Source organism: Candida albicans, chromosome 4 (genome assembly GCF_000182965.3).
Source record: "Candida albicans SC5314 chromosome 4, complete sequence".
NCBI lineage: Eukaryota > Fungi > Ascomycota > Pichiomycetes > Serinales > Debaryomycetaceae > Candida > Candida albicans.
Window position 1 is genome coordinate 695,510 of NC_032092.1, and position 19,857 is coordinate 715,366.

The 19,857-nt window shown below is 32.0% G+C and overlaps 10 protein-coding genes across 10 annotated transcripts; 5 read left to right on the forward strand and 5 right to left on the reverse strand. All coding sequences in view use genetic code 12, as the record gives it.

Moving 5' to 3' along the window:
• Positions 1 to 2,207: 2,207 nt before the first annotated feature.
• Positions 2,208 to 3,323, forward strand: CAALFM_C403320WA (uncharacterized protein; the record flags this gene model as incomplete). The annotated part of the gene is made up of 1 exon (XM_705216.1): positions 2,208 to 3,323. One exon carries the CDS (start codon positions 2,208 to 2,210, stop codon positions 3,321 to 3,323), a length of 1,116 nt encoding a protein of 371 aa, XP_710308.1.
• An 881-nt stretch (positions 3,324 to 4,204) lies between these two features.
• Positions 4,205 to 5,290, forward strand: IPK1 (inositol pentakisphosphate 2-kinase; the record flags this gene model as incomplete). The annotated part of the gene is made up of 1 exon (XM_705215.1): positions 4,205 to 5,290. The coding sequence occupies one exon, from the start codon at positions 4,205 to 4,207 to the stop codon at positions 5,288 to 5,290; it is 1,086 nt and encodes a 361-aa protein (XP_710307.1).
• Positions 5,291 to 5,551: 261 nt separating this feature from the next.
• CAALFM_C403340CA (uncharacterized protein) lies at positions 5,552 to 6,775 on the reverse strand (the record flags this gene model as incomplete). The annotated part of the gene is made up of 1 exon (XM_705214.1): positions 5,552 to 6,775. The coding sequence occupies one exon, from the start codon at positions 6,773 to 6,775 to the stop codon at positions 5,552 to 5,554; it is 1,224 nt and encodes a 407-aa protein (XP_710306.1).
• Positions 6,776 to 7,166: 391 nt separating this feature from the next.
• On the reverse strand, positions 7,167 to 8,510 carry CAALFM_C403350CA (uncharacterized protein; the record flags this gene model as incomplete). The annotated part of the gene is made up of 1 exon (XM_706490.2): positions 7,167 to 8,510. One exon carries the CDS (start codon positions 8,508 to 8,510, stop codon positions 7,167 to 7,169), a length of 1,344 nt encoding a protein of 447 aa, XP_711582.2.
• Positions 8,511 to 8,911: 401 nt separating this feature from the next.
• Positions 8,912 to 11,041, reverse strand: VTC4 (Vtc4p; the record flags this gene model as incomplete). The annotated part of the gene is made up of 1 exon (XM_706491.2): positions 8,912 to 11,041. One exon carries the CDS (start codon positions 11,039 to 11,041, stop codon positions 8,912 to 8,914), a length of 2,130 nt encoding a protein of 709 aa, XP_711583.1.
• Positions 11,042 to 11,887: 846 nt separating this feature from the next.
• Positions 11,888 to 12,346, reverse strand: CAALFM_C403370CA (uncharacterized protein; the record flags this gene model as incomplete). Its single annotated transcript, XM_706492.2, has 1 exon — positions 11,888 to 12,346. The coding sequence occupies one exon, from the start codon at positions 12,344 to 12,346 to the stop codon at positions 11,888 to 11,890; it is 459 nt and encodes a 152-aa protein (XP_711584.2).
• Positions 12,347 to 12,977: 631 nt separating this feature from the next.
• On the reverse strand, positions 12,978 to 14,135 carry DAO2 (Dao2p; the record flags this gene model as incomplete). Its single annotated transcript, XM_706493.2, has 1 exon — positions 12,978 to 14,135. One exon carries the CDS (start codon positions 14,133 to 14,135, stop codon positions 12,978 to 12,980), a length of 1,158 nt encoding a protein of 385 aa, XP_711585.2.
• A 795-nt stretch (positions 14,136 to 14,930) lies between these two features.
• CSH3 (Csh3p) lies at positions 14,931 to 15,641 on the forward strand (the record flags this gene model as incomplete). Its single annotated transcript, XM_706494.2, has 1 exon — positions 14,931 to 15,641. One exon carries the CDS (start codon positions 14,931 to 14,933, stop codon positions 15,639 to 15,641), a length of 711 nt encoding a protein of 236 aa, XP_711586.2.
• Positions 15,642 to 15,891: 250 nt separating this feature from the next.
• On the forward strand, positions 15,892 to 16,418 carry CAALFM_C403400WA (uncharacterized protein; the record flags this gene model as incomplete). The annotated part of the gene is made up of 2 exons (XM_019475375.1): positions 15,892 to 15,948; positions 16,224 to 16,418. The coding sequence occupies 2 exons, from the start codon at positions 15,892 to 15,894 to the stop codon at positions 16,416 to 16,418; spliced, it is 252 nt and encodes an 83-aa protein (XP_019330920.1).
• Positions 16,419 to 16,810: 392 nt separating this feature from the next.
• Positions 16,811 to 17,686, forward strand: CAALFM_C403410WA (mitochondrial 54S ribosomal protein uL22m; the record flags this gene model as incomplete). The annotated part of the gene is made up of 1 exon (XM_706495.2): positions 16,811 to 17,686. One exon carries the CDS (start codon positions 16,811 to 16,813, stop codon positions 17,684 to 17,686), a length of 876 nt encoding a protein of 291 aa, XP_711587.2.
• Between the last annotated feature and the right edge of the window lie 2,171 nt (positions 17,687 to 19,857).

The following is a 19,857-nucleotide window of genomic DNA, read 5'->3' on the forward strand; positions in this document are numbered from 1 at the left end:
TTATTTCCCAAGCTCTTCTTTCCATTGCAAGACCCGACCAAACAGTCACCAGCTTAATCTAATCACCTTTAGGGAAAATATTAGCCTCTTTAAATTTTTGCACGTAATTACGAGTCAATTCTGGTTTGGCATCTTTCAAATATTCATAATTAATGAATCCACCAGTTCCATCACCAAATTCTACTTCAACGTATATTCTACCATCGTCGTATTTTTCATGACTAATGATTTTTTGAATGTTGGGTTCAGGGTTTTTAAATAATCCCATAGCTATGTTTGATTTGTAATGGTTTTATAGTATATTTAAATGCGGACGACCGGTTTATGTGATATGATAAACAAATAGGTTATACTTGGAAATGCAAAAATTGAAAACGAATGGCAAGGGTTTGGTATATATGAAGTATAGCTTTGGTTTTTTTGGAAAAGTATAAATTCCTTACCCTTAAAATTTAAATTTTTTAAAAAAAACACCATATGAATCATGTCCACATAAGAATGTATATATATAGTTGGTACAATTGAGTGGTGGGGTGGTGGTGGTAATAGTGGCTGAATATTTCTTTTTTTTATTATTATTATGATTATTAGCAGTTCATGATTAAATTATTCTTATGACTCTAAAATTAAAATTAAGAATAAAGTAAAACAAAAAAAAGAAAAGAAAAAGAAAAGGTAAAGATAAAGCTTGGTAGTTATATAACATAATAATGTAGGATTTGACGTGTTTTAAGTAATTAGAATTTKGSMAATTTAGTCTAAAGAAAACATGCCTAGTATAGTTAACAAAGTTAGGTTAAAAAAAAAGGTAAATTACTACAAAAACAAACCAGAATAGTAAAATAATTGTGATACGTAATAAAAAAGGAGCAAGGAAACTTCTATCCTCTATTGAGTGTGTGTAATTCAACCAACACATAGATATCGAATAAAAAAGGGGAACAAGTTTAAATGAATAGTTTGAAAATCTGAACTCCAATTAAGATAGTACTTATGATGTTCCAAATTCGTTGATATGAATTGTGTTAGTACCATTGATGGCACTTTGTAAAATTCTACTATTTTGAATTTTTCAAAGTTCATTTTGTCCAATTCAACTTTTCTTAATTTGATTAAGTCAAACTGGTTTTGTTTGACCTGTCTTCATTGACGTTGTTTGTAGACGTTGTTGATGATTTTATTCAATGAGAACTCTGTAATTATCACCAGTTTATTTCCTATTTTTCATATTTAAACTATTATTTAATTTATTCTAATACAGTCTGTTTTGTAATACTTAATTAAACTTTTTCTTTATATGTTGATGTTGAAAGTTTACACTTTTTAACTTCTTGGTGTAATTTTTTGTAGTTCGTGTTCCTTGAATGAATTTGTTTTATTGCCTTTCTAATTCCAGATTTTGTTATATTATTACAATACTACTATTTTAATAGTTAGATTATATTTTATCACTGCTTTTACAGTTTTTATTCTGTATATCCACGGAACCTCAGAATGAATTAAAATTAAACATCAAACTAAAAATTGATAAATTCAAACAATACCTCAGAGTTCACGCCGCCTTGAGGTCATGATTTCTTGTAATTTCTTGTTAAACCTTATACACCTCCTTGTATTGTCGAACAATAGAAAGTAAATGAGTCAAATACACGAAGATAATCCAAAATATGTTTCACAACAATATTACTTCAATTTCACGTAACTGGAAGTTGCACTATCGTATATAAAACAAAAATTATTGATGTCCACTTTCAAATGAAAAAGTTATCAAAAGACTCTTTTCTACTTTTTTTTTACTTTAGGCTAGAAGCCTTCCATGGCATTTCATTAACATATACATTTAACCTCTAATTAAAATAGCACTAACAGTACTAATGCTTTCGCAACCACAAAGAAGTTGGCTCCCCAAATCATATCCACACTTAAACCGTTCTAAGGTTCAATGTTACAAATAGAGTATTAGTTTATCCTGCTTTGTCAATTGTAAATGTTTGCAACTATTATTACAAGTGTTGATCAATTCCATCCAATCACAAACTATAAAAAAAACTATGGGCCACGTGACACTAAATACAAATCTTTGTATTTAACCCGAAAAAAATTCATCTTTAACAACAAAAACAAAATACTCCTCTAGTTGATGTTTACAGCTATCATCTTGTAACACAGGCAACAGACAATAAGGGGTAAAGAAATAACAACTGATAATGTTAAACCCATGCAGAAACAACCCGATAGTGGCTAAGTCACTTAAATATTCATCTTTAACAAAGTCATCCATACGACCAATTATCACATCATCTACAACCAATCAACAAGCAATACTCAATAGTAGCACAATAACCATTGATAAACCGTTGGTTACTGGATCAGGACCTTTTGTCGAAGTACCGAAATTCAAACCAATTGGAAATCCTGCCAAAATCTTACAGGTGGTTTTACCCCAATCATCGAAATTAAATGTCCGATCAATTTCAAATTCAATAATTGCCATTGATAACAGTAGTACGGACCAGGCACCAGATAATGAAGCATTTATTGTGAACAATAAACATTCAGTTATTGATTATCAGGAAATATATAGTAAATGTGATCTTAATTTGATTATACAGGGTAACAATGAGAATAACTTCAAATTGATTGAATTGAAAAATCAACAGCTGAAAAGCCAAGATGATTGGATAATTCTTCAAGATTATAATTTGATTGGTTGGATTGATAACTTTAAACTAAATATTGAATCAATTGATTTGTTAGACAAGTTTTCAAGCTTAAAAGTTAATGGTAATGGGTATGTTTTAATTGATGGTGGAAGCAATGAAGTATATGAGTTGGATTTAGATGAAAACGAAGACATGTTGGTCAATTTGAATAGTTTAATTGCCATTAATAAACCATCATCAATATCACTTGCGACTGATTTGAAATATCAAGTGATTCCTTATTTCAATGGTATATATAACCCAATTAGTTCATATGTACGGATCCCAAAATTTTCAATTCCTAAATATGGAATAACTAGTGAAGTGTTTAATCCAATAAGAAAATCAATCCACACCTTAACTAATAACTATAAGAAATTTGTACAAAACATCAAGACTGAAGCTGATAAGTATCATTGGTTGACCATCATTCGAGCAAACACAACTAAAATTTATCAATATATTTATAGTAAATTGTTCTATAATAGTGAAGGGATATTACTAAGAAGAAACCCAATATTTATGAAAATTAAAGGTCCTGCTAAACTAATTATGAATAATAATGAAACGATAAATAATAATAGGTTATTTACCTTCAAAGAAATCAAATCGATCAATTAAATGACATACATGAAGTGATTTTCAATGATAAGGGATGTGAATATTTGAAACAATAGATATTAGTAGTCAAAAACTGACTTCATAATAAATCATACTATATAGAGTAATTAATGGACCAAGTAGGATCATAGATTACACCAATTGAAGTAAGACACACACATATTAATAAGATTTACAGTTCATTCACGTGACTGAGGACGTGGCCGGGTCGAGGACCCAGAGTGGGGGTGGGATTAAATCGAACGAGAAGCAAAAAAATAAAAAATAAAAATGAGTATCTAAGGCGACCCAAAAAATAAATGAATCAGTTGTTCCTGCATATACGCGACATACGGGTTAATCTTAGGGCGGGTTGATTCGATTTGATTTGTGTGTGTGTGTGTTTGGGCGGGTTCCTGTTTTTTTCGTTCCCTTTCCAGAAAGTTTAAATTTAGTAAGGAAAGAGAGAAAGAGAGAGAAAAAATAATAATTTTTGAACCAATTTTATTTTTTTGAAGTATGTATTGTATAATAAACGATTTTACCAGATAGTAAATCAAAATTATTATTATTATTTATTGATAAGTTTAAACTCGCACACAAATGTCTTATTAAAATTAGAACAAGAAATTTTTTTTTTGCTCTTTTCTATTTGTTGTTTTCTTCATCATCAATCATTAATCCAATAGGAATAACAATAAAGACTAAGTCTTTTAGTCAACTGTTTTATCATCAACAACAATAACTTCATATTTATACATTAATTTGACTCACAGATTTTTTTTTTGTGTGAAGATCAGGCCCTTCCTTGGTTATATCTTGCCCTAAAATAATACAAATTATATTATAAATTTCGATATCAATTTCAAAGATAAGAAAAAACAAACCCCTAGCCGTTACAAATGGAGATTTCAAAGATCACTTCACCAGAAGATTGGGAATATTTTGCTAAAGGAGCTGCCAATATTTTGTTCAAGTATACTGGTAATAACGATTATTTGAAGCGCAAATTATTAAGATTAAGATTACTCAAACAAGAAGAAGAATACATATCCACATGCGAATTATATGACTTTATCGAATTAAGATGTAAAGATTTATTTCCTAATCAAATTATTGATATTCAATTAACTGTTTTGGATTCAAATTTCACTAACAAGTTGAATAGTCAAGGAAATAAGTTGATGTTGAATGAAAGATATGGGTTATTGTTACCTAACATATTGGATGGCGACTATAGAAAGATTTCATTACTGCAAAAATGTCAACTATATTTTAATGACAACGATCAAGACATCAATTCAGTGATTTTTGAAATCAAGCCAAAATGGTTATACGATAATTACACCGATAATTACTGTCGAACTTGTTCTCTAAACCAATTGAAGAAAGTTCCAAGACATTTTTGCCCCTTGGATTTATTATATACCGAGACTATTGAACAAGGTTTAAATGATTTATTTGCACCAATCCCGCAAGATATATATGCCAAAATTGAAAAATTGATCCCGTTAAAGAAATTGACAACAATCTATTTCAATAACCCTGACAATGTTTTCCAAAAATTGAAACAATATCAAAAAATTAATAACAAAAATGATCTAATTAAGAACTTGACATCTTATAGTGATGTATCTCAAAATCTATCTTTAGTAATGACATTAAGAGACGTTGGATTATTTATTAAAATTGAGAAATTCGATAAAAACAACCATATACACACATCACATAACAATATTAAAAACGTTTATCGTATAAATGACAATAAATCCAATGGAACTAAAGATCAAGATCAAGAGATTGGAACAAATGATGAAGAAGACAATGACGAAAAATTTTTAATCACATGTAATATTTATGATTTGGATTTGAAATCAAAAATGAAATATAAGCATTGGTTAAAAGTTGAAAATGATTTACAAGAAATTTATAATAGTTCCAACCCTAATTGGAGATACTGTATCAAATATGATCAAATTCACCATTAATAGATTTGACATTTTGTTTGTTTGTTTGTTTGTTCGTTTGTTTGTTTGTTTGTTCGTTTGTTTGAAATTTTCGTATATAGACTTGCATTCTTTATGGCATTAATATTATAAACTTGTATTTTGTTTTCAAGGTTTTCCTCTCTATATATCCTATTAAAGTTGTTCACGTCTGTCATCAAATGACATCATCGATCGACGTGTAAAAGTGAGAAAAAAAAAAAAGTTAATATTTCAGTGTTGCAAACATATTTCAATAGTTCTTTAATTGACTGTTGCACCAATAAACTTCTTACATGTCCCTAACCGGTAATCCTGATACTCTTGAACCATTGATTCAGGGTTGATTTCCAAATTTCCTTTAACTTCGTGGATTATGCTACCTTCACCGCCAACAATGGTCAATTTATGAGAATCTATTTGCTTGAAGGATATTCTTGACAATTGCAAAGGTTTATCAAATATGGAATTATAAACATTAGTTCCAGCTTGAATTCCAGTATGAAATGCCCAACCAGCTGATTTGATTGTTGACAATTCAATTAAATCTCCAACAGCATAAATATTTGACATATTTGACACTTGTAAATAATCATTGGTTTTAATATTATGATTTGCAGTTATGTGAATGCTTCTTTGTAAATCTAGAGATAAATAATCAAGGTTGTTTTTAAAAGAAGTAGCCCATATGTTTAAGTTTGATTCTATTGTTTTCCCATCAGTAGTTTTCAAATTGGATGTTTCCCCATTGTTTAGTGAAGTTTTTGAAGTATCTATTCTCGTATTCAAAAACACGTTAATATTAGCCTGTTTTAATGATTGCAAAGTTTTATTCTTGAAAGCATCCAGGATCGGCTCTGGTGGTAAAGTACCATGAGGATGAATCAAATTAACAACTTTATTTGGGTAATGTAATTTAATTTCGGCTGCTAATTCTATCCCAACAGCACCACCGCCAATAATACTGATAATTGAACTTTTTTGGATCTTTTTGTTTGTGATCTCCATTTCATTCAAGTATGATTCAAATGTAATGCCTTTTGGGTTGACTGGCCAATTTCTGTTTCTTCCTGTTGCCAAAATTGCATAGTCATAATCAATGCTCGATTCATCGGTATCATTGGTGGTGTAAGTGACTCTGCTACTAGTTAATTTAGTAACTTTCCCTTGAATATAATTCAACATCAAGTTGTTATTGTCGGAGTTTGTATTCTCTTTCAATTGAACCTTTAAATCATTGGAATTGCTAACCACATTATCAAACTTTAAAAAATTACAAAATGGAACATATTGTTGACTTGCAAATTCCTTATTAACAATCGATTTTGGTAATCCTAATATATTCAAGAACCCCGATTTTGGTTCAATTAATGTGATAGATATAGACTTGGCAATGGCCCCTGAATTTTTGGTAATTAACAGTTTTAATGTGTTTAAAGCAGCCAATCCAGCGTATGAACCTCCAATGATTACCACTTTTGACGTCATAATTGTTAGATATTGATAAATTAGATCTTCAAAAAAATGAAATAATACAACTTTTGCTTATTATTTATACTCCAGAAACGTTACGGATATATATCTGATATACATAGGCATTTGCAATTATGTAAAGATGCTTTTTTATTTGGTGCATTATAAAGGGTAGGTTTTTTTTACAAATTTTCGGGAATCGGTCTCGGGATCGGATAGATGCCGATGCTAAGTTTAATTTTTCTTCACTCCGTTCACATAAGCCCCGTCACGTAGTTTTTGACGAATCAGCATTCATTCTAGCATGAATACGGAAATATCGTTGACCTACAATGAACAATGCCCTTTTTGAATGATCACTACACTTTTCCGTTTCCTTTATTGTTTACACAAACTTCCACRCCACTTACATATCTATAGTCGCTCTAATTTTACCTATACAATAATCCTCGTACTCTTGTTTATAATGCTCATTATCTACTTCAACCTCACCAGCTAGCTCACTGATAATCTCGTTGTTACCACCAACAATCACCATCCCGTACGGAATGGCATTCAAGTCCGGGAACGGTTCAACAAATATCCCATTGAATATCAAGTTGCTCAAATTGTTGGCAACTTGTCGGCCCATGTACATGGCCCAGCCCGCAGACTTGATAATGGGTAACTCCACCAAATCACCCAACACGAAAAAATTCTCTATTGTTGTGTTTGTTTCTGCATTGTAAAGCTGCAAGTACTGGTTGATAGATAAGTTTTTGTTGCTTGTCACGTAGTTCTCGTAGATATGTTGAGAGAGAAACCCAATGTTGTTGTGTTTGGAACAGCTCCATATATTTAGGTTTGAATGGATCGTTTTATTATTTGTTGTTGTGAGATCACCATGACATTTCTTTATTGATTCGGCTCTGATTCTCGTGTTAAGATACACATTGACACCCGCTCGTTCGAGTGAGTCCTGTGTGAGCCGTTTAAACTCGTTAGACAACGGCTCTTGTGGGAAACACTCGTGTGGGTGGATTAGATTGACAGTTTTGTGTGGGAACTTAGTCTTGATATCTCCAGCAAACTCAATACCCACAGCGCCAGCACCTATAACACTTATGGTGTCGGCATTGGCAATTTCCTGTCGTGCATTATCCATTTCAAGCATGTATTGCCCGTATGTTGTTGCCAAAGGGGTGGTGGGCCAGTTCCTGTCTCGACCCGTGGCCAAAATCACATAGTCAAACTCAATAATTGCTTTCTCGGATACGGGTGACCCAAGTGTGTATTGTGCCTTGTGCTGGTTCAAATATGTCACTCTCCCATGCACATAGTTGATGTCAAGCCATTCGTTGTCGTTGCCAAACCACGATATGTCGTATTCGTCTGGGGTGTCGGAAAATATGTTTGCAAACTTGCAATTGTTTAAGTCTTTAAACGGAATAAATTGTGTCCTTGCAAATGCAGAATCCACAATCGATTTCGGGATTCCAAGGATGTTTAAAAGTCCATTTCTTGGCTCTACTATAGTTAGTGACAATTTCTTTATTGGTGTGGATGGCTGCTCCTGTTTAAAGCGTTGTATCTGTTCGGCCAAATGCAGTTGTAGAGACCTTAAAGCAGACAACCCACTATAAGCCCCACCAACTATAAGAATATTTGTGGTGAATGATCTTGCAATTGGATGCAAATTCCTGTCGTTGAATAAAGTAGGCGTTGACAAATTGTCATATCCTTTGAGTGGTTGTTTGGTGAGATCTGTCATAATAGGTGAATGGTGAAATAATTGGGCGGTTCGTGCTGTCTAACTTCTCGTGTTTGCTGTTGTTGGAAATTTTGCTGTCAAGACGTTGAACGTTATTATATACTTTTTATCTTTTTCATCAATTCTGGGACTCTTAAATTTGCTTTCGAAAAAAAAAATCTTATTAGGTTGCCCTTCCGAAACGGAGACTGTTTGCGAAAGTATATTTCAGCAAAGTGGAAATCGGAAATAAGATTGGGTTACAAAAGCAGCATCAGTTACGACTTCATATCAAATATACATTAACATTTCGTGACGGTTACTGAAATCAATCTCGTTGAAACAGAATCTACAAAGTATAATATCTTGTTAGATTAAATAAACTTTTCTATTTTTAAATGACTATACTAGAACCAGTGATATTACAAAACTAAATAATTAATAAAAATTGCTAAAAAGATAACACCACAAATCATATTTGGACCAAATTTGTCTCCATATGCCACTGCCTTCTTTTCTCTAATCATAAGAACTCTCCACAAATATTTATACGTGGAATAGCCAATGATGAACAAAGCAGCAATAAAGAACCCAATAGATGCTGTCAAAGTACTATTGGAACCATAGTTCAATAAAGCAGTGGCAACACCACCAATCAACATACCAACACTCAACCAAGAAAGGAAAGTTCTTTCATTGGCAAGGTAAACTTTTGGTTCAATTCTAATTGGAACACAAATGGATTTCCCCTTCGGTAATTTGTCTTTAAATGTACCATTCAAATCGAAATTAGTTCCTTCTTTAACAGTGAATTCACGGTCATCTTTGAAATAACTCATCAACTGATTAAAGAATGAGTTTCCTTGTCTTGAACGATGTGAGTTCTGGAACAACAAAGGACTCGTTTCTTCTAAATCTTCTTCGAGAGGGTTAATATCATTAGAGAATTGAACACCACTTCCACTGTAACCAGACAATTCTTCTTCGTCCAATTCATTAGCTGATGTTGAACTCTCAATTCGCAAAGGAGCATTTCTTCTAATACCATATTCTTGTTGAATCTTCGGTTTACGAATATCAACATCCATTTGAGTGTACCAAAATGGTAATAAATTAACATAGTCGGTCAACAATGTAGCACCTCCGTGAATGAATTTGGAAAATTTAGGTACAGCTTCAACCAAATGAGATGTAACCAAGTCTCTGACCCATGCTGGAGGTTCTTGACCCATTTGAGTTTGCAATTTAACTTCCAAGACAGCATATGGGAAACGACACACATCCTTTTCCGGCAACTGTGGGAATGGATAATCAACACCAATGTCCATTCTTCTCCAATTGCCATGAGTACGATCGTAACCATCAAAATTGTCTTCTCTAACCATTGTTAATTCAGTATCCAAAGAAATTCTTACTCTGGCGTCCCCTGGTAATTGGAAAGCAGTTCTGTTATAGAATGAACGCATAACAGGACGATATTTTTCTTTCAAAATTCTATATTGACATTCTTTTGCTAATCTTTCTAAATTGTCAATTTCTTGAGGACTCTTTTTACCTTCTTTTCTCATTTTTTCAAAAACTTGACTAGCGGTTAATTCACCGGATAAGAATTGATTGACCTTTTTCTCTTTCAATGCAAATCTGGCTTTCACTGATTTTTCACCGGTCCAATCTTCTCTATGAGTTTTTCTTTCAACGAAAATCTGTTCAGATTTCATACCACCATACCATCTCAATCTAAGGGCTTCAGCTCCCTCATCTTTTCTTAATCTACCATAATAAAGATCCATATCTTTGTTATCGAAATAAATAGAGGTAATGGCACTATCTTCTGGTTCAAATTCTTTGTCAGCATTAAAAACCAAAACTGGTAAATGTTTTAAGATGATTAATTTCAATTCAGTAATGTTATCTGGATGAACCCAATACTTTGTGGTTTGTCTAACGAAATTTTGTTGACCTCCACCAGCAGCAGAATCCCCTTTCACTGGGTTACCTCTAGTTCTGACCAAATCATATAATTTAGACAACTTAACAATCAAATTATCGTAATTGTCTTTGTAGAAAGCCTTGGCGTTCAATCTAGCTTGGAATACTGGTTTTAATGTAAATTTTGTGGTTTTGTCATGTTTCTTGATAATTTTTTGAAACCCAGTGTAATTCAATCTGGTGAATTTAGCCAAATCGTGAACATCAGCAATAATGTCAGACAATTCTTCTTCCAAATCTTGGAAATCTTCTTCCAGTGGTGGATTAGTAATGGAAGGGTCGTGATTTTCATAACGATGTAAGGCATCAACAACTTCATAAACATAAGATTCGCTTTCTTTGATTCTTCTATTAACTTCGGTGTTTTTGACTTTAGTGAAAGAATATACTTTGTCTAATTCTGTTTCTAATGCATTAAGGAACAGTTCTTCCAAATCATTGTTCCAAATGCCATCATTGTCGTATAATCCTTTTTTCAATTGATGTTTCAAATCATCGTAGGCAATGTAATAAAAGGAATAATTCTTGATTAATGCCTTTCTCAAATGTTCACCAAACTTCATTGCTTAAATAAATATAGAAAGTTGTTATTAAAAAAAAAGTGGTAGGTTGAGGAATTGGAATGTTGGGAATGGGATGATAAAAGAGAGGCTGGATATGACCAAAACTGCAGCAAAAAAAAAATTATGACTTTTGATGAGATAAAGGGGTAGGGATTGTTTGTTTTCTAACTTGTTTAGTGAAAGCAGGAAGATTCTTCAACAAAATTAAAAACAACAAGAGTGAAAATGGTAATTATTTAATAAAGAAAAGAATTGAATAATTGATGATAATTGTTGAACAACAACATGAAGTTGAATTAGGTTACATTTTTTAATTTCATCCAAATCTTATTTATTATAATTTTACACTGTCACTTTTCTCTCTCACAAAAGTTTCTTCTTTTTTCACTTCACCTGATAAATAATAATAATATTATTGTTACACAAAATACGCTTTTTTGTATGTATAATTTAGATTTAATTAATTTATTGGACTAGTACACAACCTTTTTGATAGACCACGTGTGAGTCTTCCGTATCACCACTTTTCTCTTGTTAATGAGCCCAATTGTAAAGCTCCCTTTTTAACGGTAATATATTTCAAGTTTTTAGATATCGTATATATAAGACTGTTTTAATTGTTTGTAACTAGTATACATTAATAACAAGTAAGATAAATTACATCCATTTGTAAAGAGACAACGTGTATAATAATAATTGATCCTGTAATAATTTCGATATCTTTTTGTACAATTTTTAGACCAATTTACTTTGGCATATAAAGTACGAACAGAAACACCAATCAAAGTGATAGGTTTTAGTGAGTTAATGAACATGTCATTTCTCTGTTAAAAATAAAAGATCTACTCAATTATTCTCAACTTGATCTTTCAAAACTTCATTTAAATTAATGAATGATTCTTGAGTCTTTTTGAATAATCCAAATAAATAAAACACATATACTAAAATACCAGTAAACTCTTCTTTCTGAGTAAACAACGTCTTGTCACCATCAATCAATTCATATTTGAAACTATGAGTGCCCCCAAATACCCATGTACTTAACAATTGTCCACGCCAAACTAATCCATCTTCATTATTTTGCAAAACTTTTGGGTACATGGTACTGGTATGATTAAAACCTTTTAATTTTAAATCAATTTGTAGTTCATCTCCGACTTTCAATTCAGGATCTTCTTTATTTGTATACTTTGCAAACTTAACAAGAAATGGGTTCCAGCTGGGGTAATTTTGATAATTTAAAAAGAATGATCGGACTTTTTCAGGTTTAGCATTAATGATTATATTACTTTCAATTGTTTTCATATTGACAAAAAAGTTAGTGGGCTAGTTGAAAAGAGCAAAATAGAATAGATTTAGCACTCTGAATAATCAATATCGAAGGCTTGATTGAATTACTTATGATACCAGTTTTTTACATATTTTTTATGTATTTGTTACAAATGTTGTTATACCGTCATTCCCGGCTAATCGCCCTTCATTTTTCCGCACCAAATAATATTAAAACTGTGGAACTCTGGTTATTTCCGTTTCTCCTTCTCCAGTTGTAATCTCCGTGTACAAACATAAATATGGGTGGCTGCTACTACGGATTTTATCACACAGCCGTTCATCAAATTGATTAAATTCTATTGGGAATAGAATCGTACGACTGTAATGAGGTACTTGTTACTGGTAAGCTTGCAAAGAAGTATTACGAATCTATTTATAGAAAGTTAAAAGTTTTGTATATGTATAATCTATACTAGAAAGTGATACTTTCATATCAACAGTGACACGTCTGGTACTTGAACAATTCTTCGTCTCCCCTAATTTGTAGAAATGTCCATTATACTAACACAAAAATTCTAGGAATAAGTATTTATTTCATTAATCGAACCTTTTTTGTCTGATCTATTAAAAGTTTGTCTATATACAGTGTTTCTATAGTTTTTCTTTAAAGATGATGTCTTCTACCTAATATTTCCATTAGCTTTTCGTACACTTTTATAGCAGCCCCATAACTTAATTCATACCCCATTCCTCCAGCTCCATAATTGTTGATAACATACTGTTTGTTGTCATATTGTTCCACATCCAATCTCAATCCTGTTTTTCTAGCTGGTCTTAATCCAACATTAACTCTTAGTATTTCGAAAAATGGTTTCCCATTATTGACATTAACATCTTGAGTCATCAAGTCAGGGAAGTATTTTTTCCCCATTTCAATCAATTGTTCAGTATCAGATTCGTTGATACCCAAAAACGAGTCACCAATTTGTTTCATTCCACCTAAAATAACCCCACCATTGAGTGGACGAGGAATTACAAAACTCCACGATCCATCTTTCAATTGATAAGTTATGGTCTTGTCCAAATATTGACATTTTTGATTGGTTCCATTCTTTTGTGGTGATGGTGGTGGTTTAATCAATAATGTTTGTCCACGAATTGGATAACATTCAGGATCAAACCCTCCATTATATTGTAGCCCATTACCAGTACAATTAATAATGATTGGGGCGGTTCTTGACTTGGTTTTTGGGAATAAATCATTGATTTGTTTTAATGAGTCTAATCTTATTTTCAAAAAATTGATATTACTATATTCAATTGATAACTTACGATAAAGAAATTGTAAATATATTGGAGAATTGACTACCCAAGTATCATATTCAACTCCTAAAAACCCTGGTTTATCTGTTTTGTGTTTGAAATTGTCAATTTCTTCACTCCATCCATATGCAAATTTCGAATAATGTTCATCTGGATTTTCAAGATACTCTATCCCCTTAACAAACTTAATGCTTGATTCTGGAGATGTCTGACTCAATTGTTTGAATTTTTGTAACGTCAATCTTGTCAATTTTATTTCTTTCAATTCTTGTTCATTTTTACTTGGGAATGGTCGAAAATGAGCACCAGCCCACGGCGAAGTATATTTGGCCAGATTAGTCAAGTTGGCATTCATGGTGGGAGAATGTGGACCATATTCTGCAACTATAGTGATCTCATACGGAGTATTAGAAGCTGATAAGTTTTCGGCAATTACCCAAGCTGTAGTAAGTCCGAGAATACCAGCTCCAGCAATAACAATATGGGGCTTTTCAATCATAATAAAAGTAGCTTATTCCGAAGAACGAAAAGATAAATAGAAAACACTTCAGAGTGATTTTGCTATGATGTAGAATATACCCCAACGAATACTACTTTATATTTATATATTTCAATTTTTTCATGAATTTCTTTTTTTTTCATATGGTTTGACTCATTTTGGCAAAATTATACAAATGTGTTCAATTTGTTAGTTTGTCCGCCAAGTATCCGCTCGATGAGAAAAAAAAAATGCCTTAACACTCGTGCGACGATGTATGGTCTGAAATGGTGCTTATTTCACCTGATTAGGAATAGAATTCCGGAAGATCACCTACAGTTCAGACTAAAAATTATATTTGGAGGTTTTCCCCTCTCTTTGCTTTGATTTTAGTTGGTATGGAATTTATCGACCAGTTTGTGAAACATTGTTGCTTAATTGTGTGTTCTCCACCTCATCCCCCACATACTGGTATTTCTCTCTTTAAGGTGTAAATATTAGGGAGAACTCAACAATAAACGTTGCGAAAAAAATATAAACAGCATAACTAGTTTTTGAATACCTTATTGTATGTTCCCTTAAGATTAAAATTTTTGCAGATGATTCTCGAAGGCTTTATAAGGTTAGATAAATGTGTAAGTAAATTGAAACTATCCAATTTTTAATATCTTTTGCAAGTTTTACACTACCAACGAAACGCCACCCAGTCGGAGCATTTTTCCAACGACAAAAAAAAAGATGAGAATCTTTAATATCTACAACTATCTCTAACTTTCAACATCCAAAAATAGTTACTATATTGAATAACCTGTGAATATGATGGCATATAAGGATATTGTTCCAATTGGAACTTCATTGATCATTGGATCTACTTGTTTTGGTTTAGGAATTATCTACGGTAATTGGCCATATGATCTTAACACTTTATGGATTCATGATATCCCTGAAGCATTCGATGCCTCTTTACGTCATTATCAACAATGGGGGAACTCTCCAATGTATGTTCATTATACATTACACGCTGTTGGATTATTAGGTTTAATTGGACATTTCATCAAATTATACAAACCCGATGAGGATGCTAAATATTTCGAGTATGGTAGTTTAGGTTTATTTATGGTTGGTGTGGTTATTTATTTGACTAATTTAAGAACCGGTGTCAATTCATGTCTTGTTGGACAATGGGGTGATGTTGATTACCAAACCGGGATCAATGTCATGGCTGCTTCTCAAGTGATGATCATTTTTGTTCTTTTGGGTGTGTTATTATTACAAGGTGGATTGTATTATGCTCAATGGTACGATAACAAATTGAAAGAAGAATTCTATCGTCAAGAAGCCAAAGAAGCTGCTCTTGCTGCAGAATCACAAGCTCAACAAGAACATGATATTGCAACTAAGGGGAAGAAAGATAAGGCTCAACCACAAGGGGAAGTGATTGAAGAAGTAACAGGTGCCACTACCACCACAGGTGCTGCTTCTGCTACCAAGGGACAAAAGAAGACCACAAAGAAAAGAAAATCGTAAACTCGTCGTTATAATGTAGATTATCAATTTAATTAGTTCACTAGGTTAGGTTTTGAGTATAGCTCTATCAATACTTGTACAATTAACACGACTCTAAGTATCTTGAATTTTTCTGGTTAACCAATAAGGCTCACCAAAAAGTTCATTACCAAGAGAACCCACCGAAAAAAAAATATACATAGGAACATCTTAATCAAATTGGGAACAAACCAGGTAACCAACAAGATATATATATATAATAACAAGAATAATGAGTGAAGAAAAAGTTTGGGGTGATAAACCAGTTTATTTTAAACAACCATTCAGAGTATGTTAAAATTGTTTAGTTAAGATTAGTCAGACAATGTTTTGATGGAGAATTTCCATTTTTCAATGATCCCAGAGTCAACATAATTTGCAGAGATTCATAATCGACTATACCCGGCATGGAACCAAATAGAGGCTAAGTGGTGTTTATGGGTTATTTTTTGGTGTATGCAGCAGACTCACTATAAGCATTGACTACAGAAATCAATAGACTCCCCCATCAAGACATTAAATTTGTTATTGCAATATATACTAACATACAAAACTGTACTTTAGTGGATACGTTATCATGCACATGTGAATCCAGCATTATTTGTTTCCGTGGCATTAGGTGTATCAGCACCATTGGTATTATTGTTAACTCCATTGAGAAGAAAATACTTATATGCCGATCATGAACCAGTTCCACAAGTTTATCCATTACCACAAAGACCAAGAGATAAGAATTTAACTGGATTTGATGATGAATAAGCTAAGAATAATGGTTAGTCAATATGGGGGRAKGGGGGAAAGTAAATAGATAAAGGAGACTGTTTAAAGCGATGTGTTTATATACATTTACATATATCAAAGAAAAATTGGTACCGAGTTGGGTGTATTTTTGACGGATCATATATATAATACGCATTTGTACAACATTAAAATTATCATATTTATATATATAAAAGTATATGAAGAGATGTTTGTAGATATTATACATTCTTGTTTGGTTGAAAGACTATATCAATTATGGGCGTGTGTTACGCCAAAAAAACTGTAGACCACAAATTGTAACAAAACAATATTGGTGAAAATTTTTTTTTTTTCTCTATGGTTTAAAAGGAAGCTTGAATTGTCAATAGATCAACAAATATTCATAGACAATGAATAAGTTTTCGATAATAACTAGACCTTTGTTTAGATCTAGTCGTCACATAGGAGTTTTTGTTCCAATACAGAGATTTTTTTCAACCACATCTCCTAGACTTTCTAATTTACTTGGTGAAGTGACAAAGATCGATTCCGAACCACCAATCACAACCACCAGCAAATCCACCACCACATCATCATCAGAAGATAATAAAGATATTTCCAAAATCACTCCAGAAAATGATGAAGAATTAATTGAATATCATGCGAAAAATGCTGAATCCAAACAATTCAAAATTGAAAAATATATTCATCCATTGAAATTACAATTATATAATGAAAATATATCTCAATTTGGATTTTTCAAAAATGGACAAATCATGAATCATAATGGTAAAAAATTACGTTTCACATTAACACCACAAGAAATTGATATTTTGGAACCATCTATTTATTTAACCAGTTATCGTATTAAATCATCTATGAAAAAAGCCACTATTGTTAATCGTATGGTTCGTAAATTCAATGTTAAATTAGCCATCAATCAATTACATTTCAACCATAAGAAGATATCTACAGAATTAGAACAATTATTGAAAAGAGGGTTAGAACAAGCTAAACAATTAGAATTGAATGAAGATGAATTATATATTGATAGAATTTGGGTTGGTAGTGATGGTAAATGGAGGAAAAGATTAGATCCAAAAGGTAGAGGTAGAATGGGGATCATTGCTCATAGATATGTTCATTTGAAATGTATTTTGAAAACTAATCAAACCAAATTAAGATTGGATTGGGAGAAGCAACAAAAGGAATTGAAAAGTAAACCAAGAATGTTTTTGAATGATGAACCTTTGAATCTCAAAGTTAGACCTTGGTATAGGTGGTGAAATGGGAAGATTTGAAGCAAATCTGTTCATTGACAACTTATTCATGTGCTTATACAAGACTTGTAAATATTTAACAGTACTAATACATATACAGCTCATTTATTACGTAAACTTTGTTTGTGCTACACCATCTGTAGGATTAGTGATTTTTAAAACGGCGCCATAAAAAGTAGATAGCTAAGTGTAAACCGTTACATACAATTTTTCAAATAGATAAATAAATGAATGACCTTCCACAGTGAAAGTGATAATAGTGGTAACGGACTAAAAACTTTAACTCATTTGGAATAATACCCGTACATTATAAGACAGAACTTTAAAATATGTCTGATGCTAACAAAGATAGTTTTTATTGTAAGAAGTTAAATATTTGTAATTGTTATCATATCATATGGATCGACTTTGCTATATGCAACACCAAATGAACTATTATTGTCTAGACTTTTTTTTTTAGATCTTAACTTGCGCTGATCCGATTGTGCTTATGTTGGTTGTTATCAGCAGAGATAAGCTCGGTTTCAAAGTCGTTCGAATTGACTCAGGAGCTACTAGTGATTTGAGTTAAAATAGAAACAGAAAGACGGCTAATTATCTTGGCAACTGAAACAACCAGTATTTCAATCAAACTTGGACTTTTTGACTGTAACAAACGTTTAAAAGAAATTCTTTTTTCAAAACACCAGAAACGGAAGATTATTTTGAGTTTATTTGGTTGAGAAATTGGCAAGCAATTATTAACTGTTGTTACATTTTATTTTAATTATGTATTTCATGTGCCACAATTTCGGAATTTGATTATTGTCTCTTTATTCTCATGCGTTATCAAAGGTCATGAGAAATAGATGAATACACAAAAAAAGAGTGCAAAACCATATATTGTGTCTCCCAGATTTTGAATAGCTCATTGATAAATCCAACAAAAAGAATAGTATTATCAACTCATATAATAACCAGCCATATTTGAAACAGATTGAGGGGATCTATTATGTTTTTATATATTTTAATCCCGTGTTTTGTTTCGAATGGTGTTATCGCATTGTAGTATTAATGATGTCTTTCCTTGTTTGCTTTAAACTTGTTGCATGAAGAGAAGAAAGCTTGAACAATCCCGTTAATTCCATTTGTACTCAAAATTCAAACAGACAAAAAAAACCATACAAAAACCCAAGCCAAATCGATACAGTAAGTACAAAACACTACAGGAATAGCAAGCAACTATACAAATGTATACGAGGAATCTTGATGATTCAAGTTTATGTTGCCTATGTCCAGTAGTGATATAAACCAACCATTCAGCAATAACTGCTAATAATAGAAGATATAAATTATCGTTTGAGGAAATTAAGCTATTGTCAATAAAGAATGAATTTTTGTTGTTGTTGTTGCTTTGTTTTGGTATGAACTTTTGGGGGAGGATCAGAATGAGAATGTTAATTGTGGGCGTGTGCCACCATTGGGTGCAAACATTGTGTCTTTTGTTCTCAATTTGAAATTTCACACAAAAACCGGTGGTGGTGCTACTAAAATAAACTAAACCTACTCCTTTGCTCCATTCTCCTTTTTTTTCTATATGTGTGATTGTTATAACTTATCAACTTGTTCCATTTTATGTTTGTCTGAGAATGGGGGAAAAACTGAAAAGATTAATGTAGAATGACCGAACTGTTTGGTGTTTCGTTTCTTGTATCTTTTGTTAAAACGGTAATGGTGGGGAGTTGTCAGTTTGATTTCTGTTGCTCCCCTCCTCTGTCTTCTGTATTATAAAACTGTTTTATAACAGTAAGAGGAAATATATCATAATTGGCTTTTTTTAAAAAAAAGAATTGTGTTATTATAAATTGAAATGATACATACATACATAACGCAACTGATACTAAATTTTAATAATTACTCCATTCTTGCTCATATTCTTTCATTTCACATTTTAATGTTTTTTAATAGAACAATTTACTCGATTGTTTTATGCCTCCGGACAATCACAATATTACGCATCATGATTGTTATTATTGTTTACTTGTTTTCTAATTTTAATCTTTTTTTTTTAACCTAGAACATATAATGTAGGTAATATTGTTAATTAGTGGCGCTAGAAATTGACACAATATAGTGTTAGGGTAGAAAGGAAGTGTTATGCACACACACAGTAAATCACACATGGCTACATAAAACAT